General features: G+C 33.9%; 1 protein-coding gene across 4 annotated transcripts; it reads right to left on the bottom strand.

Annotated features, from left to right (window-relative positions):
• Positions 1-1,484: 1,484 nt before the first annotated feature.
• LOC121997375 (serine/threonine-protein kinase Aurora-2-like) lies at positions 1,485-10,441 on the bottom strand. Of its 4 annotated transcripts, XM_042551755.1 has the most exons (5): positions 10,322-10,441; positions 9,716-9,904; positions 1,920-1,985; positions 1,748-1,844; positions 1,485-1,662 (listed from the first exon to the last, which is right to left on the bottom strand). In XM_042551755.1, the coding sequence occupies exons 2-5, from the start codon at positions 9,716-9,718 to the stop codon at positions 1,529-1,531; spliced, it is 300 nt and encodes a 99-aa protein (XP_042407689.1). In that variant the 5' UTR covers positions 9,719-9,904; positions 10,322-10,441; the 3' UTR covers positions 1,485-1,528. The 4 variants fall into 4 exon arrangements, 2 of the variants coding, with proteins under 2 accessions (XP_042407689.1, XP_042407688.1); XM_042551754.1 differs by lacking the exon at positions 9,716-9,904 and having other exon boundaries at positions 1,499-1,662; positions 10,322-10,436; XR_006116263.1 differs by having other exon boundaries at positions 1,569-1,844; positions 9,681-9,904.
• Positions 10,442-11,269: the final 828 nt, after the last annotated feature.

Raw genomic sequence — 11,269 nt, 5'->3', positions numbered from 1 at the left:
TATTAATGAAAAAATAATAAACTAAATTAATTAAAAAATAAAACTAAATAAAATTAAATAAAAATAAATAAAATTAAAAATATATATAAATATTAATGAAAAATAATAAATAAAATTGATTAAAAATTTAAACTAAATAAAAATTTTAAAATATATAAACTAAATAAAAATTTTAAAATATATAAGTATGAATGAAAAAAATTTAAAATAAAATTAATTTTAAAAATGAAATTAAAAAAAAATTAAAATATATAAGTATGAATAAAAAAATTTTAAAATAAAATTAATTAAAAATTAAAAATTAAAATTAATTAAAAATTAAAAATTAAAAATTAAAAATATATAAGTATGAGTTAAAAAAAATCAAAAAAAAAAACAAAACAAAAAGAAGGTTAAGGTTACATGCGTCTTTTTGGCGGGGGAGAGAGGGGAAGTAGAGGGGTGCGCGTTGACCCGGGGGGGGAAGCAATTTGCTATATATAAACAGGTGCTCTAACTGAAAACTTCACACCTGGTTAATAAGGTCCTTCGCACTAGGGGAAACAGTTAGCTTTGAGGAAACTTGAGATCAACTTTCACAATCCTGCATCAAGTTAAACGAGCAATCGTTAATGTGAAATTGGGTGAAGCATAAAGAATGACATCCAAAGAACTAATAACTTAGCAGGAGACGGCTTGGTAAAGTCAAGCTGCAGATGGTAAGGTCTTAAGTGAGTTGTGAGAGTGCCAGAGTGGAGTGATTTGTACTTTGGGTTCAGGAAGATTCTAAATTAGGCATAAGCCTTGGGTAAGTCAATTAAGGAGTCGACTAAAGTTGAATTTACTGCAAACAGAATATTTCTGTTTGCTTTATGTTGAGGCTCAGTCGATTGAGCAATAATGTGCTCTGGTTGAGTAGACTGAGTTATTATTTGAATTTGCAAAAAGAAGACCACTTGATGAAGATCTCACCTACAGGAGTTAACTAATGTGGCTTTAAGTTAACTAGGTTGGATTTGAGTTGACTGATAGATCAACTAGAGACAACAGTTGGCTGGCAGATATCAATTCTGTGATATAAGTTTCTGCTGATTGGTGGCTTAAATGAATCAATTGACATAAATATAGAACTATTGGAGTTTATCCATGACCCCTTGGAGGGCTATAAAAGGATAACCAAAGTCAGCTCATTCTCAATCATTCTACAACTCCACTTTGTCGTATTTTAATTCTTTTATAACTTTACATGTTTAGAGTTTAAAGTCTACCTTTAAGCTCATATTTGTTTATGTACAACTATTGATTTTTCTTATCCTTCTTATAAACAGTATTCTGCAAGGATTCACTGACTTCAAAGGGATTCAAAAAAGAGAAAATATAGTCGGTCTTCAAGGAGTGACTCACCTTAAGAGTCCATAGATCGTGGAGTAGAAACTAGAGGTTCCAAACCACAAATCATTATCAGCGCGCTTGTGCTTTTTTTTTGTTTAATTTCCGTTGCATTTATCTTCGCAAGAGAAAGGAATTTTATTTTTCAGGTCATGCACTATTAAGAATGGCATGCAATAAAGGAACTCAGCACAATTAACTTTGCTTCAAATGGAGGAACTCCATAAAGGAACTCATAGCACAATACACCCAAGCTCCAAATATCCACACTAGCATCATGTTGAACACTTTCCACTACGACAAAGTATATGGATGAAAAGAATATAAGTTGAGGCAAAACTTATTAGACAATAATATAGAACAATTTGACATGCGATACCCATTTCAGGGGGAAGGTAATCAAGTGTTCCACACATGGTCTGCCTACGATTGAATGTGTGGACTGACCACCCAAAATCTGCAATTTTCAGCTCACCCTATAACACCAAAAATGTATTTTGTAAAAATTTTAATCACTACATGTAAGGCAAAACAATAACAGTTACAGTTACCTGGAGACCAACCAATAAATTCTCTGGCTTAATATCTCTGTGTAATCGTGCTAACGATGCAATGTACTGAAAAGTTAACACAATACGCAAATCAACAGAAGGGAAGGGGGAAAACAGATGTACTGAATTGGCACAAAAGAGGAACCAGAAATCAAGATGTATGGACTAATTAAGAAATGTACAACACAGGCGTACTTATGTATTTATTAAAAACTGAATGCTAAACATAAATGATTAGTGTCAATTAACAGATAAAGCAAAACTCATGCAATAATAAATATAAGCATGTTTGTGAGAATCCACAATAATTTGGAGCGATAAACAAATGTATAACTCGTGCACATACAAAAGTCAGAGAAAATGGAGTAAGTAGATGATTATTCTGTCACTCATTGTAAGATACACAAAGCAATAGTTAAGCATGTTAGCAAAGAACTATGGTAAACATGAGCTGCATATTCTAATATCAAGTAAACACGAGCCTGTGAAACAAATGATAATCTAGGATAACTATGGTGGGAAAACAGAATCCAACTAAAATATAACAACAACGTTATAGCTTAGAGCTTTCTGAAACCAGATCATAGAAGCATCCATATAGGTGTAGGATATTTGGGTGACTGGAGGTGGCTCTGAATTTTAACTTCTCGCCAGAGCTGATGCTCAACTTAAGATTGTTTGAGCTGGCTCTTGAAGAGCACTTTTAGTGCCATAATATGGTTACTCTGTTCACAGTTTGATATTTAAAATTCAAGAATAAAATAACAGGATGAAACAAACAGCAAAACAAACCCTACAATGCTATGTATTTAATAATAAATTCATTATATGCAAAATTCTAGAGGGCATGCCAGTGCAAATTTCAAGCCTTGAATTATTCACAACTTGCACATATTTATTATTAGCTTTAAGGAGGTTCATAAGATAAAACTGTGATGAGTGATTCAATAACTCATACCCTATTTTCCCTTGCCAGATAAACATGGCCAAACTTTCCTCTTCCTGATGCTTCGTAAGAAAAAAATTCGTACAAAATGAAAACCTCACCGTGATGCTCGGAGAAGATCGGAGAAGATATTGAAGAATAACTTACCGTAAGAAGAATGATCACGAACGAATCAGAAAGCTCTTCAAGATTCATAAACCAAATCCCACATAAGTATGTTCCTCTTCGTCGATTACTTGCTCACCACTTCTACCTTTCGATTCCTTAGACGCCTCTTATATAAAGGCAAGCGACAATAATGTCGCTCATAAAGGTAGAAGATGAAAGGTCGTGCTCATAAAGGAGGAAGAAGAAGGGGAAGAGACACCCTTTCATTTTCATAACTCCTACATCTTCCACTATTCCAAGTTAATCCATAAAGGTTAACTAGTCATAAAGACCATGAAAGTCACATAGACTATATTATAACCAAGTCATAAAAACAGAACAAAATATTAATTAGCCACAAATACCAAATAAGAACATCCAATCCATACTTTAGGGAAAATAATTTATGTGACAGTAAGCACACTAAGCAATTATTACTAAGAAGATCATTACACCTTACATAGATGCTCTATAGAACGAATCAGATACATCAATAACTTGCTTTTACCTCAGATTAAATTATTTACATCAATATGAACATCTCTAATCCCATATATTGACTATCATGTCGAGAACATGTACCGTATCTCCAATCAATACAATTACTAACAATCACATGTTAAGTACTCAACAAAAAAATATAATTGATCGACCAGTGAATAAATACCAAAGATGTAAATCAATATTAATCTTCCCTTTTAGATAGAATTTATTCATTTTAATCGATCGCTTTCCTAGTTATGCTCCATAGATTGAATCATTCATAACCAATAGGAAATATGCTAAAGTAGCAGACACTAATTAGAATTCCAAGTAGATAGCTAAATAGTCACTTAGGGTAAGATTGAGATTATCTTATAATCTTAAGAGTCTCACATAGTAGAAAAGTAGAGATCCATTCTCTTACTACCCTTATTGTCACCATAGGACATGTGGTATCAATTAAATGCTACAATGTTACTCTTTACTAAAAAGAGCGTATGTTTTGCTTAAAATTTAACATCGTACAAGATTTCGATATATACATACCTAATGTCTAATCTTGAATTTAACACATGAATTTCAATCTGTCCTTAAGCAGATTCAGTAAATGGTAGTTTCATTTACTCCAATCATTACATAAATGATCTCATTTTGACAAAATTATCAAGACGACCTTAACTTATGAGTATATCTTATTCACAGCTACATAAGCTAACTCATAAGTAACGGTCTTACCTCTATTTATATTTAACAGAGATGATTAACCATGTGAGTGGACCAATCTCAACCTACCAACATGCTTATCAAGACTTTATTCAAATGTAACAAAGACATTTTACAACGTGTTACATTTTACGAAGTCACAAAGACTTCTCATATCTTTAAAATGACTTTTAGTCAATGACTTAGTAAAATGATCTGCAAGTATAATATGTGTAGGGATATATTTAAAACTTATGTATTTCTTAATCCCTTACAAAATTATATTTAATCTCTATATGCTTGTTTTTGTTGTGATATTTGGGATCCTTATAAAAAGTTATAACAGCTTGATTGTCACAGTACAAGCCAAGCCACATCCGCTGCGTAAGTCACACAGCTTCCATTGTCGATAAGGGTACACAAGCCAAACCACATAACTTCTATTATTGACAAGGCTATATAAATCTACCTCTTGTTATTCCATAAGATAGTAAAATGACTTCCCATATCCTTGAAATGACTCTTTAATCAATGACTTAGTAAAATGATCTGCAAGTATAGTACGTGTAGAGATATATTTAAGCCTTATCTATTTCTTATCAACAATAGCCCTTACAAAATTATATTTAATCTCTATATGCTTGCCTTTGCTGTGATATTTGGGATTCTTAGAAAAAGTTATAGCAGCTTGATTGTCACAATACAAGCCAAGCCACATTTGCTGCATAAGTCACACGGGTTCCATTGTCGACAAGGCTATACAAGTCAAGCCACAAAGCTTTCATTGTTGACAAGGCTACATAACTCTGCTTCTTGCTATTCCATGAGATGGTGCCACCATTCAGCAAAAAGTGATAGCCAGATGAGAATTTTCTATCATCAAGGTCTCCTACCCAAAATGCATCTATATAGCCCTTCAGACTAATCTTAGATCCTTGGAAACAGATACAATAATCTGTTATCCCTTTAACGTATCTTAATATCCTCTTCACTATTTTCCAATGTCTCGATTCTGGGTTTAACTAGAAACGGTTAACTAAGCCAACAACATAGTTTATATTAGGACGAGTATACAACATAGTGTACATCAAACTACTAATAACACTGGCATATGATTTTTTCTTCATTTCGGTTATTTCTTCAGGAGTCTTGGCATATATATTTTTGCTTAGAACAGTACCTTTCACTAAGCGTGTTTCTTCGATATCTTCTCCGATCTTCTTCTCCGAGCATCACTTTAAGTTTTTCATTTTGTTCGAATCTTTTTCTTATGAAGCAACAATGGTATCAGAGATATAATACTCGAGAAGAAGAAAGCCCCCCTCGCTGGCGTATGTGTTGCACATCGACAACTGAGCCTTTTGCTTGGCAACAAAAAGGGGAAACACTGTCGGCCGACATCTGGCGCCGAAAAATGCTCGATGACCAGTGATCGGAGCAGAGGTTGTCAAATCGTGTTCATCGCGGTGAATAGGTTGAGGTAGAGAAGAACAGTAACTGTTTACTATTCCTACATCAAAAACTTTTAAGAAAAAGTTTGATTTAAAAAAAACATATTAGATGAAACGCGTGAAGAAAAAAAATTGAAGAGAAAGTTTTTTTTAATGGTAAAATTAATTGAAAAAAATTAAACTGTGTTTTAATTTTTCAATTAATTATGCTTATTTTTGTTTGAATTTGCATGATTAGAGTAGATTGGTTTAATTCGAACCAGTCAAGTTTAGTTGAACTAGACTATATTAAATTGGGTTGATCTAAGTTGAACCCTAATTTGGTTCAAACTATTGGTTGGTTTAACCAGATCAATAAGAATGGTTTAATTAAATGGACTTAGATTAAATAAAATCAACTGAATCTCTCAATTTGATTAGTTTTAATGAGGACAACAGACTAAGTTAATGCTAAGTCCCAATTGACTGATCCAGTGTGAGTCAACTGGAACTCCTAAAAAAAATATAAATGCTTATGGATTATGTATATTTTTCCATACATATATGAGAATTAAATTTGATCGGTTTTATTACTAGTTTATCGATTTTATACTGACATTATTATTTTCAATTCCAGATACCACGGACAATATACACGATGACTAGTCACAATATACGACAACATGAGATTTGGGAGGAGATTAAGGACTTGATTATGACCCGGTTCATAGAGTCAAATAGTTTATTGGTCAACTCGATCAGTTGTTCTGGAAACTCGAGCGAGAAGGGTTTCCAATCCTGGACAAACACAGAAAATGGGCTCTGGTTCAATCACTGTTGGGACTTCTTAGTGATATCAGTCACTGTTGGGACATCTTAGTGATACAACACACCAACTATGAGATAGTTCTGAAAGGTGCATCTCATATTCAAAGATGTGCATAGATTTACTTCATTTAGCATGGGATCCTAAAAAATCAGAAGAGCATCCAGAGGAGGATCCCAAAGAATCTGACCATTAAGAATCTAGAAATAGACCCCGAAAATTCCGAGGAGAATTTAGAAATGGATCTCGAAGAATCTGAGGATTCAAAAAAAGATCATGAAGAATCAGAGGAGAATCCAAAAGAGATTGTGGAGGATCTATTAAATATGAATCTGATGAATAATTCTGAAGTTGATCTTGCCTTCATTGAGTCCGGGATGAACGAGATAGTATTGCCCACTGCACTAATATTTTTTCTAGTGGGAGTGATGCTAGCTTATTTATGGTATTAGTGTTTTGTTATTTTACAAACAGTTTTAGCTCAATTAGTTTTTCTGAAAATAATATAGTGGAAACTGTTGTTTTTGTATGAACAGTGCTATATTTTATGAAAGACAGTTAAGTTATGTGTTAACTAACTTGATTATAATTAGTTCATATTTAATGATTCATTCATGTGGAAATGATTAGTTCATTTTATTTTTTGATTAGTTCATTTGATGGGATGTATGTGATGGAATTGATCAATATTGACTAGATTAGATCATACAAATGATGAGTGAAAACGTAGTTATCACTTGAGTTTGTAAACCAACTCAAATTACATTGAGTCAATTGCTAATTGCATAGGTATGAATTACACAATAACTAAATAATATGCTTATTTATAGATTATGACGACTAAGAACATCATAGTTGAACTCAATAAGTAAGAAAAATTATACGGAGATAACTACAAAATCTGACACCTCAAGATACAATATGTTCTTGAGGTTGTAAATCAGTTCATACAAGAGCTGGCTGATGGTTCTACAACACAGCACAAACGTGACTTTGATGACTATAGGACATGGAAAAGGAATAACTCCACTATAAAACTGTTGTGATGCCTTAGGGCATGAAAAAAGAAGGACTTAATCAATATTCCCACAGCAATTCTTTGGTGGAGTCTTTCCTTTTTCATGCCCTATAGGCATCAAAGTAACTCCTCAAGAACGTATTGTACCTTGAGGTGCTAAATTTTATAGTTATCGTCATATAATTTCTCTCCCTTATTGAGTTCAACTATGATGCTCTTAGTCATCAACTCGCCATAATCTATAAATAAACATATTATTTAGTTATTCAGTGTAATTCATATGTATGCAACTAGTAATTGACTCAATATAATTTAAGTTGATTTACAAAGTCAAGTGATAACTACGTTTCCACTCATCATTTGTATGATCTAATCTAATCAACATTGATCAATGTCATCACATACATCTCATCAAATAAACTAATTAAAAAAATTAAACGAATTAATGATCATTTCCGCATGAAATGATCATTAAATATGAACTAATCATAATCAAATTAGTTAACACATAACTTAACTGTTTTCATAAAATATAACATTGTTCACACGAAACAACAAATTCCATTACATTATTTTTAGAAAAACTAATTGAGCTAAAACTGTTCGTACATAACAACAGTAACAAAGCACTAATACCATATATAAGTTAGCATCACTCCCACTAGAAAAAATACTAGTGCAATCAAGGTAATACTATCCCATTCATCCCAGACTCGCTGAAGGCAAGATTAGCCTCAGAATTATTCATCAGATTCATTGGATCCTCCACACACTCTTCTGAATCCTCCTATGATTTTTTAAGATCTTCTTCTGAATCCTCCTCAAATTATTCGGGATCCATTTCTAGATCCTTCTCAGATTTTTCGGGATATATTTCTAGATCCTCCTCAAATTCTTCGGGGTCAGATTGTTCGGGATCCTCCTCTGAATCCTCTTATGATTCTTCAAGATCCCATGCTAAATGAAGTAAATCCTTGCACATCTTCTGAGATGCACCTTTTAGAACGATCCTATAGTTGGTGTGCAAGCCCATCTTCTGTGTTTGTCCAGGACTAGAAACCCTTCTAGCTCAAGTTTCCAGACCAACCAATTGAGCTGACCAATAAGTGATTCGACTCCATGAACCCAGTCATAATCAAACTCCTTAATCTCCTCCCAAAACTCATGTTGTCGTATATTGCGACTAGTCATCGTGTATATTGTTCGTAGTATCTAGAATTAAAAATAATAATGCTAGTACAAAACCGACAAACCAATAACAAAACTAGTCAAATTCAATTCTCACATATATATGGAAAAATATACAAGGTCCATGAGCAAATAAGAAAAACATTTTCTTTGAGAAGTTCTAGTTGACTGACACATAGGCTCGGTGAATTGGGAAATCTTATCCTTAGTATTAGCTTATCCCCTTGTCCTCATTAGAACTAATTAAATTGGAAGATTCAGTTGATTTTATTTAATCTAAGCTCATTTAATTAAACCATCTTTATTGATCTAGTTAAACCAACCAATGGTTTGAACCAAATCGGAGTTCAGCTTGGACCAACCTAATTTGATATAGTCTAGTTCAAATGAATTAGACCGGTTCGGATTGAACCAATATGCTCTAATCATGCAAATCCAAACAAAAATAAATATAATTAATTGAAAAATTAAAACACAGTTTAATTTTTTCAATTAATTTTACCATACAAAAAAACTTTCTGTTCAATTTTTTTTCTTCACACATTTTATCTAACGCGTTTTTTAAAATCAAACTTTTTCTCAAAAGTTTTTGACGGAGGAACAATAAACAGTTACTGTTCTTCTTCTTTGTCGTGACCTATTCATTGCGATGAACACGATTTGACAACCTCTACTTCCGATCGCCAGTCATCGAGCATTTTCCGACGTCGGACGTCAGTCAACAATGGCCCGATGTGGTCGCAGCAACGGAGAAAAATAGAGTTTCCCCTTTTTGTTGCCGAGAGAAGGGCTCGATTACCGCAATCGCCGAAATGCAACACAGACGTCAATGAGGGGGCTTTCTTCTTCTCGAGCATTATAGCTCTGATATCATTGTTGCTTCATAAGAAAAAGATTTGTACAAAATGAAAAACTCACAATGATGAAGAAGATCGGAGAAGATATCGAAGAATAACTTGCCATCGAAAAACAATCACAAACAAATTAAAAAGCTCTTCAGAATTTATAAACCAAATCTCACATAGGTATGTTCTTTTTCGCCGATTACTTGCTCACCATATCTACCTTTCGATTACTTGGACACCTCTTATATAAAAGCAAGCCACAATAAAGTCGCTCATAAAGGAGGAAGATGAAGGGTTGATCCTAAAGGAGGAAAAAGAAGCGGAAGAGGCACCAGGGCTTCCCTATATCGAAATCACTAAGCATCCATCCCTTCTCCTTTGGTGAAGCCTTGGAAGGAGACTGTATTGAGAGGTGGATTAAATTTTAGACTGAACCGTGTGAAAAGAAAATAATGCCATATGAAAGACAACACAGTGAGAAGGGAAAAGACCAAATTTTGTAGACAAAGCAAAAGCTTCTGAGAAAAAAATTATAATCAAACTGGAAAATCCATCTGATAGCACCCCTAAATCCAATTCAACTATTCAACAATCGTAACAAGAACACAAACCTAATGAGTTCAATATTAAAAAAACTCAACAAAACCAACAAATCTCCAAGCCTAGACGAACAAATGAACAGATAAAACTAGAAGAAAGTATAAATAATACGGCAGCTGAACCTGATGGCGAGGAGAAGATCACCCCTAAACCCTAATCGTGGAAGGATATCCGACAAAAACCACAGGGATCGAGTAAAACAATTCACGAGTACTACCTCCGATTCCTGCTGCGATTCCGCGACGACGGCCATCGAAGAGAGGGATTGAGCAGCAACCGAGGAGACGGAGGAGGAGATTGACTCGCTAGTGGAAGGCGAATCCCGACACGAGGCGACGGGAAAAAAAATGGCGGAAATGGCATTTATCTTATGCGGCGTTCCAACGGTCGGATTGCGAGGCAAGATGGTCTAAGAGATGTGTCACTGATATTTATGCTCAGATATAGTCTAAGGGATGTGTCATTCGTATTTACGGTCGGATCGTGACCACGATCCGATCGTAAATAGTTATGACCCCTTCTTAGATTCATCGTCCCCATCAGGTTATAGTTTTTGTTCGGAGTGGACGGTCGGAGGTCGTCCGAAGCACACCCTGACCACTTATCCACCACCGGAGGTCTCCAGGCGGCATTCAGCCACTCACTCCGAACAAAAACTATAATATAGTGGTAACGGTAAATCCAAGAAACGATTGCAATTATTTACGATTGGATCGCGACCACGATCCGACCGTAAATACAAATGGCACATCCCTTGGACTATAAAAAAATGATCCAAGAGATCTGTGCTCTCGGATTGCAACGGTTGGTTTACAAAACCCAAGAAATTGGTTTTGTAAACCTAATGGTATTATAAGTATGGTAAAAATTGAGGATTCATGAATCTAGCATCTAACGATATCTCCAATCGTTAAAGCTCTAAATGAGTTCTTTTATAATTTCAATATGTCATGTCAATATTATAAAATCTCATTGAAACATCTCTAATGATTAAAGCTATAAATAAACTTTTTTATGATATAATTCATAGCATGTAGTTGCATGGCTCTATGTATATATATCAATTTAATACAAAAGAGTAGGTTTAAATTTTCACTACTACTCTTGAACTATAAACCTCAAACTTCATATCTACAATGGTTTAAGTTTTTTTATTAATTTTTTT

Source organism: Zingiber officinale, chromosome 6A (assembly GCF_018446385.1).
Source record: "Zingiber officinale cultivar Zhangliang chromosome 6A, Zo_v1.1, whole genome shotgun sequence".
NCBI lineage: Eukaryota > Viridiplantae > Streptophyta > Magnoliopsida > Zingiberales > Zingiberaceae > Zingiber > Zingiber officinale.
This window is presented reverse-complemented; position numbering and strand designations above follow the sequence as displayed.